At 42.5% G+C, this 18,584-nt stretch overlaps 1 protein-coding gene across 1 annotated transcript in view; it reads right to left on the bottom strand.

Annotated features, from left to right (window-relative positions):
• LOC112260226 (SH3-containing GRB2-like protein 3-interacting protein 1) overlaps window positions 1-18,584 on the bottom strand; it is a 32,344-nt gene that overhangs the window by 1,461 nt on the left and 12,299 nt on the right. Inside the window, 25 exon segments of the mRNA XM_024435165.2 lie at window positions 125-189; window positions 343-545; window positions 664-796; window positions 914-1,069; window positions 1,563-1,674; window positions 2,113-2,172; window positions 3,128-3,253; window positions 3,256-3,277; window positions 3,588-3,709; window positions 3,959-4,396; window positions 4,398-4,688; window positions 4,897-4,965; window positions 5,228-5,308; window positions 5,564-5,664; window positions 5,881-5,944; window positions 7,261-7,361; window positions 7,573-7,636; window positions 7,915-7,939; window positions 8,307-8,318; window positions 9,381-9,392; window positions 10,073-10,248; window positions 15,574-15,631; window positions 16,192-16,248; window positions 16,477-16,513; window positions 18,453-18,516. Of these exon segments, the coding sequence (XP_024290933.2) occupies window positions 125-189; window positions 343-545; window positions 664-796; window positions 914-1,069; window positions 1,563-1,674; window positions 2,113-2,172; window positions 3,128-3,253; window positions 3,256-3,277; window positions 3,588-3,709; window positions 3,959-4,396; window positions 4,398-4,688; window positions 4,897-4,965; window positions 5,228-5,308; window positions 5,564-5,664; window positions 5,881-5,944; window positions 7,261-7,361; window positions 7,573-7,636; window positions 7,915-7,939; window positions 8,307-8,318; window positions 9,381-9,392; window positions 10,073-10,248; window positions 15,574-15,631; window positions 16,192-16,248; window positions 16,477-16,513; window positions 18,453-18,516 (2,649 nt within the window).

Genomic DNA, 18,584 nt, shown 5'->3' with positions numbered 1-18,584 from the left:
TAATTCAGATTATGAAGATAAAGTTGGAGGCAGATGAAAACAAAGACGATAAGGAAGAGGAGGAAGACAGGAAAAGTGAAAGAGGAGGAAGAGGATGAGGAAGAGAGAAAGGAAGATCACTTACCTCCATTTTCAGACCTCTGGGAAAGGCTTGGTATCTTCCATAGAATTTTCTGCTGCTCTGGTTTCCTTAGAGAGAAAACAAAATAGTTATAGTTGCCTACTTGCCATTATTATTTCAAGTACATTAACCTGAATAAAATAAAATAAAAAATGTAAATAACAATTCTAAGATGAAATACATTTTAAAAGAATTTCAGGTCAGCAGTTCAGCATCCTTACCAGGTAGCAGTGGGGATCATGGCTTGAAGCTTGTGCACGCCCCCGTCCACAGGGACCAGGAAGTGGATGTTGTGGAGGGGTGAGGGGGCGGCCATGGCTTCCATGTTGTATTTGTAGTCTATCCTGAGATCCGTGCTGGTGGCGTCGCCACGCCAACTCACTGCCAGGTTCAGGGGAGTCGACTGGATCCCATCGGCTGCCACCTGAGACAGAGACTCACACACACAGTATTTTGCATTTGTTTAACAATTATATGCAATTGTGACTATATACAGTATATGTAATAATATGTCATAATATGTACTATACAGATGGTCTCACCTGATATTTGATCATGTCCACATTGTAGTAGGTTGCTTGAGGCTTCTGGTCAGCCACTCTCCTCAGGTGGCTCATCAGGTTTGGCATATTTACCCAGAATTCCTTGGTGTCCACATTGGACATGGTGGTGTCACTGGAAAGAAATACATGACGTGGGCATTTTTTATTTGGCCACAATCCATGCTACATTTTTAATAATCCTTGCCCCAAAACAAATGAGTGAGTCAGTGTACGGTTTAGTAAGCCTTACCAGCACAGTAGCTGTGGATTGGGGAGGACCTGCTCAAGCCGGCTGTAGTTGCTGATGCTGAAGGTGAGCACGGGGGCAGACGGGTGGCTAGCAAAGTGCCTGGTGATGCCCGCAGGGAAAGACAGCACCATCTCCCCAGTGATCTTTACCACACACCTGAAAAGACGGAGAATAGAGCCACCTCAGTGCTCAGAAATGGGTCAAGACAAAAAAGAATAGAAAAAAGACAAAAATTGCAGTACCCAGAATCCTTAGGGATGCCACAAACAAGCAAACTACATTTCACTACAAAATATCCACATTCTCAGAACAATCTAGGCAAAAAAATGAATTTCCCTGTGGGCACAGCAAAAGGGGACAATAAATAGGCATAGCTGCAATGTGATAATATATATCAACAACAATATCATAGCCATCTTACTTGTTGCATTTATTCTGATGAGGGTCGCTTTGCCGGCTGAAACATCATGTTGTCATGAATTTGCATTCACATCAGTATTGACTTTGATTCACATCAATGTTATCGATAATAGTATCAATGTTGCTACTTGCGTAAGCATTAGCCTAGCATTGAAATGAGAATGTAAGCCTATTTCTATTGCTACTTGTGTTACCATTAGCCTAGCATTGATAAGAATGCTAGTCTTACTTGCTGGGGTCGGCTCCTTTGAAGTAGGCGTTGATGGTCTCGGTGAAGGCAGCCGCCACAGGCAGAGTGTCCTGGGCTCCCATGGTGAGTGGGCTGGGTCCTCTGGAGCATCCTGACACACACACACACACACACACACACACACACACACACACACACACACGATTACTATAGAAAGACACTAGCTCAGTACTTTTAGCACTTCCTGTGTCTGTAACGGCCTACTGACATGGTCAAATGAGCAGACATGTATAAGGAAGGGGAGATGGGAAGAGCATGGTGAAAGAGCATTGAAATGGCAAGAAAGACGATTGGACAGATCATAGAAAGGGATAAAATGATAAATGAAGAGGATGCTTAAAGAGACTAGAATAACATGGACAACCAGAGTAGTGCAGTACAATACAGTAGCCTCCATACACTGGTACTCGGTCATATTTATTAGGCACCAAACGGACTGAAAAACACTATTTTTCCTTTTCCGTTACACTTTTTTTTTTTTTTTTTTTTTGCAGTGTACCCTAATGAATACGACCCTGGTACGACTCACCTTCGAAAGACAAATAAAACCGGCCATGGTCAAACCATACCATGGCTGGCTGTTTTTCCTCTGTGTGTGCGGGGGGGGGTTTAGAGGACATGGGGGAGAGGCAGGCAGGAGGAGAGGAAGAGAAGAAGAGGTGGATGAGTTACTGGAGGTGTAGACCCATTACAAGACACTGAGGGAGCTTTCGCGCGATGGATAGATAGAAAGTGAGAGAACATCAGATTGTGCATGGTATACCATTGTGTGTTTAGGAGGGTGAAGATGACGAGGGTTGTAAATGAATGCATCATTCTGTACAGGGTACATGCTTCCATTCTCCACAGTATTTAACCAGGTTGTCCTGTCAAAAGGCCTGTCCTATTATGGTCAAAATACCTGTTTCACAAAAGTCTAATTTTATGCTTCAAATTTGAGCATACCCCCACTCACAAAATGACAAAACAATGAACAGTTCATTATGATGATCACTGAATGTATTAACACCAGAGACATACACTGAGTATACAACACATTAAGAACAGGTGAAAGCTATGATCCCTTATTGATGTCACCTATTAAATCCACTTCAATCAGTGCAAAGAAGGATTTTTAAGCCCTGCTACAATTGAGACATGGATTGTGTATGTGTGCCATTCAGAGGGTGAATGGACAAGACAAAAATGTAAGTGCCTTTGAACGGTGTATGGTAGTAGTTGCCAGGCGCACCGGTTTGTGTCAAGAACTGCAATGCTGCTGGATTTTTCACACTCAACAGTTTCCCGTGTGTATCAAGAATGGTCCAACACCCAAAGGACATCCAGACAACTTGACACAACTGTGGGAAGCATTGGAGTCAACATGGGCCAGCATCCCCCTGTGGAACGCTTTCGACACCTTGTTAAGAGTCCATGCCCCGCCGATTTGAGGCTGTTCTGAGGGCAAAAGGGGAGGGGTGCAATTCAATATTAGGAATGTGTTCCTAATGTTTGGTATTCTCAGCGTACACAGGTGAATGAGGTGTTATGGGGGATGGTTGTACCTGTGGTGGATATGTTGAGTTCTCTCCCCAGGGTGGGGGTGGAGCCTGCGCTCAATGAGGTGATGGAGGAGATTGAGGAGGAACTCTCGGCCCGGGCCAGGGGGGCGAAGGGAGGGGGCTGCCGGAGACTGGGGGGCTGAAGGGTCGAGTCTGGGGGAGGGGGTGAGAATATCAGTAGTCCGCTCCTGTACCAAACTTTTTAAAACACATTGTAATGTTAGCATAGTAACCGCAGTTAGGTTAAGTAGTACCTTTAATTTTGTGGAAATCAGTTGAAGAAAAAAATAAAATAATGAAAGTCAAACAAATTCTAATGGTATCGATAACAAGTCAAACAAATTCTATTTGGTATCGATCAGAAGTCTAATAAATTCTAATGGTGTTGATCCAAAGTCTAATCAATTCTAATGGTATCGATCAGAAGTCTAACACGTGTAAGAGTATACTGTAGGTGCCATACCAGGTCTCCTATTGGTTTCCCAGGGGGCAGTTTGGGTCGAGAGGAGGGCCTTGTAGGAAGAGGGGGAGGGATTGGACTGCCTCCTGACAGGGGCGTGGAAGGACGAGCTGGAGAGGAGGGGCCTGTACAGGGAAAAGAAAGGCATGTGACATGAGGAAAAATGGCCCCTATTAAGAAGTGTTATGATCAGCTATGACTTACACTATATAGAGTACATGACCATCTAAATCCGATAGAAATTGACTCCAAGTAATAGATGTCCACAAATTACAGTTTCACTACCATCGGACTACCCATTCCAATTATTGTATTTCTATGTTTTCCTACAGTGGTCATCTACCCACTCTATGTTTTCCTACAGTGGTACTCACCGCTGCCTGGGCAGGGTCCAGGGGAGGATACCATGGACCTGTAGGTGAGTGGGGGGAGTGGGGGCGGCGTGCCCCTGAAGCCCGGGGTCAGCCCAAGGGGTGAGGCCATATAGTCAGGCTGCTCTTCCCTCAGGAACGCCAGAGGGGAAGGGACACCCGTCCGAGGGTAGCGCTCCACAGGCAGGGGGGGAGGGATGGGACTGGTAGGGGCAGGGGAGTACTCCAGTGGGCCAGAGGGAGCAGGGGAGTACCCCAGTATCTCATCATCCAAAAACAGACTAGGATCGATGCCGATGCATGGCGGAGAGTCCACGGGAGAGAAGTCGGGAGGCAGGGGAGGAACGGGTTCATCTGGAGGAGGAATAGAGATAATGGAGATGGGAGAGTCGGGGGGGAGAGGAGAAGGGCGGTGGGGAGGGGGGAGGCTCATCCGGAGGGGGGCCCGGGGAGAGGCAGGGGGAGTCTGGGGTGGAGGAGAGGGAGTGGGGCGAGTCGGAAGGAGGAGAGGCAGAGGGCGGAGGCGGGGCCGGTTCATCTGGTGGGGGCGGTCTCTCGCTGTTGAAGCTGATCCATCGGGGCGAGGCCCTGTCCTCACTGGTCTGGGAAGATTCCATGGGGCCGAATACGTTTTCCAGGTCAGGCACAGGGGAACCTCTGTACGAGGCTGGGGATTGGACATTCAGGTAGATAGGGTTGGGGCTTGGGACTATTCTCCCATTGGGTAAATCAGCTGTGGAAAAAAATAGTTCAGAGATCTTGCTGACTTAAAGCGGCCCTTCTATCAATGCTGTCCAAAGAACAACAAGTCACTATGACAACTGTGCACGAGGCATATGGAGGCTGATTCATTCCAAAACAAATACAAAATAAAACCATTTAAGCTTTGGAATGAATCTGCTTCGATATGGAAATTATGGTCATTGGCAGAATAATATTACCGTAAGAATCCGTCAAAGAATAGCCTTGACTAGCTGCTGGGATGTTCTTGGGAGGCAGTGGAGGAGGAGCTACAATGAGAGTGACACTTGGTCAAAGGACTTGCATTTTTTACAATAGTTAGTCTACAGTACTACGGCACTAGAGAGTGTGACACTAGGTCAGTCTATAGACTTACTATAACACTTAGTAACACAATTGACTTAAACGTTTTGTCTCAACCTGGCGGGCCAGATGCGGACCACAAGCCGATTTAATGTCCCGTAGATGTCTTAGAAATATAGTAATCTAAAATCCCAAACATGACTGATATGAATGATAGTTTGGGCTTACCTCCTGTGGGAAAGGATCTGGTCAGAAGGGAGTCAGGGTATGGTCTGGAGTCACACCATGCATCGGCCTCTATGCAGACCACTGTGATAAAGCAAGACATGATATCAAACTTGATCAAAAGTTTATCGAACTTCAGTGGGAACATACAGTATCATGCACAAATATATCACCACACAGCCAGACCAGGCACTGTTGGGTGAAAATAAAGCCACACATAGTAGCATCATTATGATTAGGAGCAATCAACCAACACACCACTGTACTAACACAAAGCTAAAAACCCATGCAACACAAACACACGTACGCAGTCAGAAAGACTATTCTCGTGAGAGTTACCATCATTTCTGTTACTGTCATATCTGTGTGTCTCATAGGTCGTCTCCGGAGGAAGCCCGTAGAAAGCTGGGGATGCTCTGCGACTCTGGGATACTCTCTCACTGCAAGAGATGATAACATACATAAATACGATTTTATAACTCTGACATTCAAGATTTCCTTCATTTTCTTGGAGTGTGTTATTAAATTGAACTCAACAGCTTTATTTTTTCCCCAATGATAACATTTAGCAGTCCCATCACAAATTCTAACAATACAGTATGTAAATATGCTAGCCTGTTTGCATTGTTAGCATTAGCACGGGTTCGAACTCTGACCTTTGTGTCCCGAGGGCGGGGCTTGGCGTAAGGGTGGAGCGTATGGGTCTGGCAATCTCTTCACCTGGAAAGAACAACCCAATATGGCGGGATGTATTGCAAAAGGAAAGAGCAAAATGGGATTATACTGGGAAATATAGGTTCATTTGTGCACATCGGAGGGCTTGGAGTTCAGATCAGAAAGAATGGTGGATTGGCCGCTGTGGGTGAAAATCCAGCACTTGAAAAAAAGGAAATTAGGAATATACTGTATGTATAATTACTTAACTACAGGTACCGTAGATGTGCGCAAAATAGCTGTAAGTAGCAGTAGATGTATTGTTGTCTGTTAGTTTACTCCAATTAGGGAGGGATGGTAGAGTAGGCGGAAAAAGGCTCTGCGACTCTAAAATAGCTGTAAGTAGCAGTAGATGTATTGTTGTCTGTTAGTTTACTCCAATTAGGGAGGGATGGTAGAGTAGGCGGAAAAAGGTATAGAGAAGAAAAAAACACATTTTTAAAAAACTGGTACAGCGTGAAGCCTTAGCATTACAACAGCCATTATCTGGAAGATTTTTCCCTAGTCGCACAGTGCTCCCAAAATAAAACTCATGGTTGTACAGCAAAACATTTCCTTGCATATGCGACCGAATTGGTCGCATTTTAGAGCCCTGATCACACACACTGTTAACTCCATGCATTTCTTATCATGCAGATGATCTGGTAGAGGTTTAGGTAGACTTACAGTACAATGGCAGGCAAATGGGCTACCAAAACTCACAGTCCAGCTTAAACAGTAGTAATAGTAATAGTTCAGTAATGATTTTCTAAATGGGGAGGTTAAACCATTACAACAATAAATACATCAACAATAATAAAAGGAACCCAAAACCACTAATATTATATATATATATATATATATATATATGTATTCACTGCTTGAGTTCCTGCATCTGTTATAGAAAAGCTCAAAAGTATTGTGGAGTTCCTGCATCTCTTATAGAAAAGCTCAAAAGTATTGTGGAGTTCCTGCATCTCTTATAGAAAAGCTCAAAAGTATTGTGGAGTTCCTGCATCTCTTATAGAAAAGCTCAAAAGTATTGTGGAGTTCCTGCATCTCTTATAGAAAAGCTCAAAAGTATTGTGGAGTTCCTGCCTCTCTTATAGAAAAGCTCAAAAGTATTGTGGAGTTCCTGCACCTGAACATAAACAGTATGGGCACTCAAAATGAACACCGGCACCTATTTCAGTCCCAAGTCAAGCACTGGTGATAATACAGTTACAGATACCATTATTAAGATTAAGGGCAATCAACCAACATACTGTACAAACACAAAGCTAAAAACCCATGCAACACAAACACACATATGCAGTCAGAAAGACTATTCTCGTGAGAGTTACCATCATTTCTGTTACTATCATATCTGCGTGCCTCAGAGGTCGTCTCCGGAGGAAGCCCGTAGAAAGCTGGAGATGCTCTGCGACTCTTGGATACTCTCTCACTGCAAGAGATGATAAAGTCAACTTCCATAAATATGATTTTATGACTCTGATGTTCAAGATTTCATCGATTTTCTTGTAGTGCGTTATTGAAATTTATTTTAACAGCTTTATGTTCCCCAAAGATAACATTTAGCAGACCCAACACAAATTCTAACAATGCAGCATGTTTATATGCTAGTCTGTTTGCATTAGCACGGGTTTGAATTTGACCTTTGTGTCTCGGGGGCGGGGCTTGGCGTAGGGGTGGAGCGTCTGGGTCTGGCAATCTCCTCACCTGGAAATAACAATATTATAATGTTATATATCATAACATTATATCATATATTATTATATGTATACTGGATGTCTTCAAATTCTGTGACAGCCACTGAATGTGCATCTGCACTCAAACTATTGTAACTACAGTATGTATTCCGACCCTAAACAAATTGTTTAACTGATGGTGTAGAACTATGAAATTATACTGTACTGTACGTGTATGTAGTTGACACAGACGTGATGTCAAACAAATTACAAATAGCAATACACTACTTCCACAAACAATGTACTTACAAGACAGGTGTCTCTTTATCGAGCCCTGCAACGAAAATAAAGCCATTTTCAGTATAACAGTAAAAAGGAATCCTAACCTCACATGAGAAACGTGAAGGTAAACAATTCAACAGATAATTGATTTCCCCGGATGAGTCTCCCTGCTAATGTGAATGAATAGATTGAAGAACTAACTGTAAGTATGGACACTGACAAAAGACCACTTTTTTTTTGAGGCCATCAGTAAATTTCATATTGCTGGACTGGAGAAAAGGTGTTGAAAGGCCGTGTTTGGGTATGTAGAAAATTTAAAATGGACAGCACCAAAAGATGATCTTCAATAATTTATTCATTTCCCTGCGAGTGTTTTGGGTGCAGACACTTTTAAAATAAGCCACCAGGTGGCGACTTACCGGGCTGCGTCTCTGAGACCAGCAAAAAGGAAGAGAGAACAGACCTGGTCAGAGAGTGAGTGACAAATCAGTCAAATGGAACAGAAAAGAATGCAGCACCCCTTTACTTCAGGACTGTGCCATAAAGCCTACTGTACATACGGTAATGCAGCAATACAACATAGCACCTGGTAGGTTACGTTATTATCATAGGCCTGGGTCGTGCACTTTAGGGCAGAGAATGGAACATATATCTTTTTACATTTTGCAACGGTAAATTAAAAAGGGTTTCTTATTCGGACATTTCCATTTAGACCCTCCCTGCTTCCGTCTGGTTTCTTCCATTTGGTGCCTATGAACAAGACCCTGCTGTCATTTCATTGACAAAGCTGCACATGTGACCCCGTTTGTTAGCCTACCAATTAGCTTTGGTCAAACAGAATCAATGGGCTATCAACAGGTGTTGTGTGAAGAATTGTGCATTTATGTACCATGTAAGCCTTGCAAGGGAAGTACAAGTGAAGTTCAACAAAATTCTAACCGAGGATACTCTTTAAAATGTGCTAAAGGCATGCATTGTGAAATAGTTAATATTATAAAACATATCTAATATGCAGAGAGAGGAATTAGAATAACTAAACAACTAATCAACAACACCAGAGCCAATCCCAGCGGGCAAAACTGGTTGCAATGACGTCAATGACCTCATTAAGGTTGTAAAAGAAGGTTTTGTAAATGTATTTTTAACAACCAGAAAAATAGATCTTCACCTAGTTGTAAATCGGGTTACACCTGACCAGGTGAGAACCAATATATGACGTCTTTCTTGATCTCATCATGAAAACAGGAGGTCGCTTGGTTATAATCTGGTGATTTGAAGTATTCTAAATCCGAAAATCAGTTTCTAACAAAAGAAAGTGACGTCACATCACATGCAACATTTTGCCTGCTTGGGATTTGTTTATGCCTCTGTACGGGAAAGAGAATCCACGTGAGAAGATAATCCACAGCCAAGTGAATCCATGCCATGCTCTTTCTTTACAGTGAAACAGATGAAGAAGTGAAAGAAGAAAAGAAAAAAAAAGACGGGCTTACCGGACTTCTCCTCTACAAGAGCAACAGATGGAAGAGACAGAGAGATGGAAGAGACAGAGAGATGGAAGAGACAGAAGAGAAGAGGAAGTGAGAGGAGGGAAAGATATTCAGATATTCAGTACATTCCCGATAATTTCACCAGCTAGAATTAGCTGTAACTGTCTCAAGTTTCAACAAACAGATTCATATACAGTAATAGTTCATATAAAACGCCAAAGAGAGCTAGCAATTTGTGGCATAATTTATGTGAGGGCCTGCAAATTTAAATGATCGCAGCACTATTTCCGCATAAAACGCATAATATGGTTCAGTCAAGCCACACGTCAACAAACCTTTTCCCTCGTCAGCGCATTTTCGTGACAAATTGGACAAAATCGTTGCATATTGCCATATAAAATTTCTGAATTGCAGCAGCATAATCAAGCATTTTTGACAGCAAATATCACAACAAAAAACCCAGCTAAATCCTGGAGAGACTGAGTTACGGCCGTGGCCCTTAGTCATAGCAGCCCGAGTTCAAGCCCTGGTCAGGTACATTGCACTTTAACAGGTACAAATCTAGTGTCAACATCCCCTCCCCCAATCCTATCCTTAAACATTAGTGGGAAATATGCTAAACTAACCCAAGAGCAGCGTCTTGGGATAACTTCATCCTACTCCAATTACATACAGATATAACATCAAGGGCTCACCAGAGAGGGAGATAGAGCCAAGCCCCCAACTGAAGCTTTCAGTTCGTCCATAGATGGGACGGCACACTTGGCAGTGTCGGAAGGCAACGGCTTGATCTTGATCTTGAACTTCCTCTTGTCGTCCTCGTCCTCCGAGTCGCTGGAGGACAAGAAGTGCTGCTTGCCTTTGGGACCTGGTGAACACTCATTAAGGAACAATATATTTTACAAAGAGTCACATTACAGAGGTGCACAGGGGTAATCTTGGCACCCATAACCTAATCTTGGAAACCCAGAACAAAAATCTTGCGTTACTGTGTGACCTTCTCCATCATGGTTAGATACATTTATATTACATACGTCTGTACAGTCTTGTAAGTAAGCATTTCGGTGCATGTGACAATACAATTTGATTTGTCCATGAGAGAGGGTAGACAAAGGAGCACCAAAAGCATTTCTAATAAACTAAATGACTAAAGATTGTCCACTCCCTATATTTCAGGTACCTCAAAGTGTAATTTGATCCCTAAATGTAATTAAGGGCATCAAAGACCAAACCTCACACATACTTTGGACCATATCGAGTCAAGTGCCTATCAATTTCCCTTGCCACAAAATGTATAATTAGCGTGAGCATACATCCATTCCAAAGACACTAAGGGTGCATTTACTAAGGCAGCCCAATTCTGATCTGTTACCCAATTATTGGCAAAAGATCTGATCTGATTGGTCAAAAGATTAATTCATGGCAAAATATAATAATTGGGCCAAATAGATACTTTGTCACACAGAAAGCCAATAGTCGCTGGAACACAAATGGTGCAGCGATATACAGTACACCTGTCTGACGCCGTCTGGTGTGGCCCAGTTCCCTATACTGCACCTGCTGTTGTCGCTGATCTAGGATCAGATTGTCCTACCACAAATCGTAATTGTTATATCTCACTGCTGATGGTAGAAGATGTCACTGAATATTTCCCTACCCCTAACCTTGTCCAGAGGCTCAATTGCTAATCTGATCCTGGGCCAGTGACTACAAACATACATTTTCAAATGGTATTGAAAGCTTTCTAGGTGGGATGCAACAGAGAAACAATGGGAACACCGTGGCTACTCTTATTTGACTCTGCCCTGTTACCCAGCCTGGCTGTTCTGACTAGATGTAAAATAGTAGTACATTTGTATTGGTCCAATTAGTATGTTATGTTACGTATGGTTACATAAGATAGAAGGCTATTTAAGACAGGAACAAAATGAGGGAGGTTGGTCGGGGAGGATGGGTGTGTGTATAACGCCAATATCTAGCAACCCAAAGGTTGCGTGTTCGAATCACACAACAACAGTGGTGTTCAAAGTCGGGGACGTGATGGGGAAACTGCAGTGAGGTCAATGAAATCAAATAAAAAATAATTGGGAACAAAAAATTACGAGTGCAGATTATTTTATGGGTAATACACAAATGTGAGAAAGATAATTTGAAAAAAAATATGTATTGAGTAAATGTATTTATTGGTTTCCTTTCAAGAGATGAAAAAGTAATGAATTGAATGTTAATTTGTCGATATAAAGCTCTAAATGTACAGATTTGAAGGTTGTATCATTAGATTTGTCGTTGGGTGGTGTCGTGAGAAATTGTTGTGAAAAAAATGGGGTCCCCGCTGAAAAAGTTTGAATACCACTGCTCCTTAGCATTGAATATCACAACTTTAGCACGGTAGCTAATTAGCTACATTTTAACTACTTCACAACGACTTACAATGTTAGCTAACCTTAACCCCTAACCATAGCCACCTAGCTAGCTCTCGTTAGCCATCGGAATTCAGAACATATCATACGTATTGAACATTTGTAACATATTGTGCGAAGTAACATATCATATGAAATGGATGATGGACATCCACAAATTCATACATATCATACAAATCGTAACATATGACATTAAGTCAAACCAAATTGTATTAGTCACATGCCCCGAATACAACAGGTGTAGTCCTTACAGTGAAATGCTTACTTACGAGCCCCTAACCAACAATGCAGTTTAAAAACAAATTAAAGTGACTATGCATAGATCATAACAACAGAGTAGCAGCGGTGTGAAATGGAGGGAGACAAATGTAATTTTACTATATTACGTCTACCCCTGAGTTCAGGTTGTGTTACCCTTTCACCAGTGTTGGAGAGTAGTGAACTAGATTTAGTTAAACTAGTAATATAACTACATTTTGCAGTAGCTTTTTTCAGTAGTTAATTACTACTTTTTACATGTAGCAGTGTACCTAACTACTGGAACTACACACAACTCATTTTTGCAAAAATGAAAGAAAATATGGGTGATGTAGGCAATACTTTTCTTACATTTCTGACATCAGACCTGCCTAATTTTTTGCTTGAATAATAGTTTGTGAGTTTATTAATAGCCTAAAATACACATTCTGTTCACATCTGACTCCAGAGTGATCTATTCTTGCAATTTGTAGTCTATGACAGTTCAGATTTAGAATGGACAGTTTAGATGAAGTGAACTACTTTTTCAAAGTAACTTTGGTTAAGTAAACTATATTTTTCTTAATGGTAACTTTAGTGTCGCTTAACTTCTTTCAGTGTGAAGCAATTTGAAAGCTTGGTAAACTAGATTCCCCAACACTGCCTTTCACCTACTGGCCCTCTTTTGGTCCAGCAGGCAAGGGTCACTGACATGTAGAGCATAAAGATAGAGAGAGATAGAGAGGTGGTCTGATTGATTTGGCCTATTTAACACTGAGCTCCACTGGCCCAATGACTCAGCTAGTTAAACAGGTCAATAACTTAACAGTCAGTGTCCCAAGACACAGCATAGCTTCCATCCGTCTGCCCCGAGTTGGGCAGGATTCAGGGACCCTCTGCACCAATCAACACTCGCCACCCAAAGAAGCACCTTCAATACCTAACCTAGAAGAGCCACACCATTTTTTTTAAATGTATAGAAAAATGTACTTGTCTTTTGCTACTAGCACTGACTTTGCTGTTCCAGGATTCATACAATGGCATTGAGGAGTATACTACCTTAGTCATCGGCTTCATCAATAAGGAAATTGACGATGTCGTCCCCACAGTGACTGTACATACATATCCCAACCAGAAGCCATGGATTACAGGCAACATCCGCATCGAGCTAAAGGCAAGCGCTGCCGCTTTCAATGAGCGGGACACTAATCTGGACGCTTATAAGAAATCCCGCTATGCCCTCAGACGAACCATCAAACAAGCAAAGCGTCAATACAGGACTAAGATCTAATCGTACTACAACGGCTCTGATGCTCGTCGGATGTGGCACGGCTTGAAAACTATTACGGGAAACCCTACAAAGGGAAACCCAGACGTAAGCTGCAGAGGTGACGCGAGCCTACCAGACAAGCTAAATGCCTTTTATGCTTGTTTCGAAGCATGCAACGCTGAAGCATGCACGAGAGCAATGGCTGTTCTGGATGACTGTGTGATAACGCTCTCGGTAGCCGATGTGAGCAAGACCTTTAAACAGGTCAACATTCACAAAGCCGCGGAGCCAGACGGATTACCAGGACATGTACTCAAAGCATGCGCGGACCAACTGGCAAGTGTCTTCATTGACATTTTCAACCTCTCCCTGACTGAGTCTGTAATACCTACATGTTTCAAGCAGACCACCATAGTCCCTGTGCTAAAGGAAGCGAAGGTAACCTGCCTAAATGATTACCGCCCCGTAGCACTCACGTCGGTAGCCATGAAGTGCTTTGAAAGGCTGGTCATGGCTCACATCAACAGCATCCTCCCGCATACCCTAGACAAACTCCAATTCGCATTCCGCCCCAACAGAGCCACAGATGATGCAATTTCAATCGCGCACCACACTGCTCTTTCCCACCTAGACAAAAGGAACACCTATGCGAGAATGCTGTTCATTGACTACAGCTCAGCATTCAACACCATAGTACCCACGAAGCTCATCACTAAGCTAAGGACCCTGGGACTAAACACCTCCCTCTGCAACTGGATCCTGGACTTCCTGATGGGCCACCCCCAGGTGGTAAGGGTAGGCAACAACACATTTGCCACGCTGATACTCAACACTGGGGCCCCTCAGGGGTGTGTACTTGGTCCCCTCCTGTACTCCCTGTTCACCCACAACTGCGTGGTCAAACACAACTCCACACCATCATTTGGGGCGGCAGGGTAGCCTAGTGGTTAGAGTGTTGGACTAGTAACCGGAAGGTTGCAAGTTTAAACCCCCGAGCTGACAAGGTGCAAATCTGTTGTTCTGCCCCTGACAAACCACCAACAAACTATCATGGTCCAAGCACACAAAGATAGTCGGGAAGAGGGCACAACAAAACCTTTTCCCCCTTCGGAGACTGAAAAGATTTGGCATGGGTCAAATCAAAAAGTTATATGGCTGCAACATCGAGAGCATCCTGACCGGTTGCATCACCGCCTGGTATGGCAACTGCTTGGCATCTGAACATAAGGCACTACAGAGGGTAGTGCGTACAACCCAGTACATCACTGGGGCCAAGTTTCCTGCCATCCAAGACCTATATAATAGACCGTGTCAAAGGAAAGCCCATACAACTGTCAGAGACTCCAGTCACCCAAGTCATAGACTGTTTTCTCTGCTACCGCACGGCAAGCGGTACCGGAGCGCCAAGTCTAGGACCAAAAGGCTCCTTAGCAGCTTCTACCCCCAAGCCATAAGACTGCTGAACAATTGTTCAAATGGTCACCGGACTATTTACATTGACGCCCCCCCATTTGTTTTGTAAAGTGCTGCTGTTTAATTAGTAGCCTAGTGGTTAGAGTGTTGGGCTAGTAACCGGAAGGTTGCAAGTTCAAATCCCCGAGCTGACATGGTACAAATCTGTCATTCTGCCCCTGAACAAGGCAGTTAACCCACTGTTCCTAGGCCGTCATTGAAAATAAGAATTTGTTCTTAACTGACTTGCCTAGTTAAATAAAAGGTAAAATAAAAAAATATTTAGAAAAAAATGCAGTCACTTCACCCCTACCTACATGTACAAATTACCTCAACTAACCTGTACCCCCGCACACTGACTCAGTACCGTTACCCCCTGTATGTAGCCTCGTTATTGTGTTACTTTTTTTATAAATGTTTTACTTTAGTTTATTTGGTAAATGTTTTCTTAACACTTCTTGAACTGCACTGTTGGTTAAGGGCTTGTAAATAAGCATTTCACGGTAGGGTTGTATTTGGCTGTATTTGGCGCATGTGACAAATACAGTTTGACTGGATTTGATAACTACTTTGTTGAGGGAAACTGTACTTGCGACGATTGTGCTATGTTGTTGTCTCACCTAGCTATCTTAAGATGAATGCACAAATGTAAGTCGCTCTGGATAAATGACAAAAATGTAAAAATGTCAAATATTTCTTGGTGCCCGGCAACAGTACTAGGTCTCAGAGCAGGTGACTGCACTTGCAAGATTCCCACTACTAGTGCACCGATAACTAGCTAGCCATTCTACATCAGCTACGTCCGATAAAAGGATATTTTCCTCTTCTTCTCCGGGTCTGAGACTGAAGCCCTCAGCATCCACATCTGGAGTTGCCTGTATAACAGGAAGTAAATATGCATAACTAAGTGGTCAATTCATGGTTTTTGACATTGTGTGACAACAAACACGGTCACTTCTCTCATGCTTGTGGTTAAATATATGCACACAAAAACCGCAATCCTACGTTTTTCATAACTAAAGACGTCTGAAGATGCTTGTTTGTTCAGACTCACACAAACTTTATGTACGATTCTGAAAACAGAGATCACGTTTTGATTCCAAATTCAATGTTACACGAGGATGATTGATTGACATAAATCAGGAAAGCTATAGGGAGCAGAAGCAGAAGGGTCGTCTGGTTGTGGGAAGTAAAATTTCAAATGTGGTTTGCCCCTTTGTGGTTGAAACATCTACCGACTTATAAGCAAAGTATTGCATGAACGGTTTTCAACTTTTAACGCGTCTTCACTTCTATCGTCACGTCACGAGTTCTGACAACCATTTCCCTTTGTGCTTCCCTATACCTGCTATTGCTTATTCACTAACCCACTGTGTTACTACTAATTACTGACACTATAGAGGGATTACTTACTGCACTGTATGAATGTACTTACATATCGATCCCAATCAATCTCCCCATAATAGCCATTTGGAGCCCCGTTGGTCTTTTTCTGTGATAATGGAACGTGTGAGTGAGAAACTCTCATAACACCAAGCATTTTATATACCCATATTTTAAATACACATAGCTTGAAAAACAACAACAACAACACAATGGCGATTACATTCAACTAAAGTAAAGAGAAGTAAAAAAAAAATATTATAATAATAATTAAGAAAAGAAGAGTGAAAATAAGGGTATCAAGAACATCACATAGATTGTTTACCCCATAGTCTACCTTTCTCGCACTTACTCCATCTTTGTCAGGTGAGCCCCTGTATAGAGAGACATGAGAGGAAAGGACAGAATCATCAGCTAAGACTACTTTGACAATAGTAGTGGAAAAGCGCAGAAGTTCTAAATGACCTCTCAAATACAGTGCCTTGCGAAAGTATTCGGCCCCCTTGAACTTTGCTACCTTTTGCCACATTTCAGGCTTCAAACATAAAGATATAAAACTGTATTTTTTTGTGAAGAATCAACAACAAGTGGGACACAATCATGAAGTGGGATGACATTTATTGAATATTTCAAACTTTTTTAACAAATCAAAAACTGAAAAATTTGGCGTGCAAAATTATTCAGCCCCATTAAGTTAATACTTTGTAGCTCCACTTTTTGCTGCGATTACAGCTGTAAGTCGCTTGGGGTATGTCTCTATCATTTTTGCACATCGAGAGACTGAAATTTTTTCCCATTCCTCCTTGCAAAACAGCTCGAGCTCAGTGAGGTTGGATGGAGAGCATTTGTGAACAGCAGTTTTCAGTTCTTTCCACAGATTCTCGATTGGATTCAGGTCTGGACTTTGACTTGGCCATTCAAACACCTGGATATGTTTATTTTTGAACCATTCCATTGTAGAATTTGCTTTATGTTTTGGATCATTGTCTTGCTGGAAGACAAATCTCCGTCCCAGTCTCAGGTCTTTTGCAGACTCCATCAGGTTTTCTTCCAGAATGGTCCTGTATTTGGCTCCATCCATCTTCCCATCAATTTTAACCATCTTCCCTGTCCCTGCTGAAGAAAAGCAGGCCCAAACCATGATGCTGCCACCACCATGTTTGACAGTGTTCAGGGTGATGAGCTGTGTTGCTTTTACGCCAAACATAACGTTTTGCATTGTTGCCAAAAAGTTCAATTTTGGTTTCATCTGACCAGAGCACCTTCTTCCACATGTTTGGTGTGTCTCCCAGGTGGCTTGTGGCAAACTTTAAACAACACTTTTTATGGATATCTTTAAGAAATGGCTTTCTTCTTGCCACTCTTCCATAAAGGCCAGATTTGTGCAATATACGACTGATTGTTGTCCTATGGACAGAGTCTCCCACCTCAGCTGTAGATCTCTGCAGTTCATCCAGAGTGATCATGGGCCCCTTGGCTGCATCTCTGATCAGTCTTCTCCTTGTATGAGCTGAAAGTTTAGAGGGACGGCCAGGTCTTGGTAGATTTGCAGTGGTCTGATACTCCTTCCATTTCAATATTATCGCTTGCACAGTGCTCCTTGGGATGTTTAAAGCTTGGGAAATCTTTTTGTATCCAAATCCGGCTTTAAACTTCTTCACAACAGTATCTCGGACCTGCCTGGTGTGTTCCTTGTTCTTCATGATGCTCTCTGCGCTTTTAACGGACCTCTGAGACTATCACAGTGCAGGTGCATTTATACGGAGACTTGATTACACACAGGTGGATTGTATTTATCATCATTAGTCATTTAGGTCAACATTGGATCATTCAGAGATCCTCACTGAACTTCTGGAGAGAGTTTGCTGCACTGACAGTAAGGGGGCTGAATAATTTTGCACGCCCAATTTTTCCGTTTTTGATTTGTTAAAAAAGTTTGAAATATCCAATAAATGTCGTTCCACTTCATGATTGTGTCCCACTTGTTGTTGATTCTTCACAAAAAACTCCAGTTTTATATCTTTATGTTTGAAGCCTGAAATGTGGCAAAAGGTCGCAAAGTTCAAGGGGGCCGAATACTTTCGCAGGGCACTGTAGCTATCAGACCAAAATCATTTTAAAAAACAACAACACTTGGATAGTCCATCGATGCTCAACATGCAGTAATATGCCAACTGCATGTCTATGGACTTGCAATCAAGTAAGTGTTACCAAAGTAAATCTAGAAGCTGTGTTATGTAATGTTTCTAAATGTCTTGGTGCCAGGTGTTTAATTTTGCATGTTAAAAACTGTCTCTACTCGTGCACACTTACATGAAATCTGTATCCTTCTCTTTCTTTCGTAACCCAAAGGCCTTTCTGGTACGTTTTTTCAGTCCTAGCAGCGAAGAAAGAGAAGAAGGAGAGAAAGTGAATTAGAGAGAGTAATGAAATAGTGATGGGCCT

This window comes from Oncorhynchus tshawytscha, linkage group LG10 (assembly GCF_018296145.1).
Source record: "Oncorhynchus tshawytscha isolate Ot180627B linkage group LG10, Otsh_v2.0, whole genome shotgun sequence".
In the NCBI taxonomy this organism is placed as follows: domain Eukaryota; kingdom Metazoa; phylum Chordata; class Actinopteri; order Salmoniformes; family Salmonidae; genus Oncorhynchus; species Oncorhynchus tshawytscha.
Note: the sequence above shows the minus strand (reverse complement) of the source record. Positions and strands in the feature narration are given on the sequence as shown.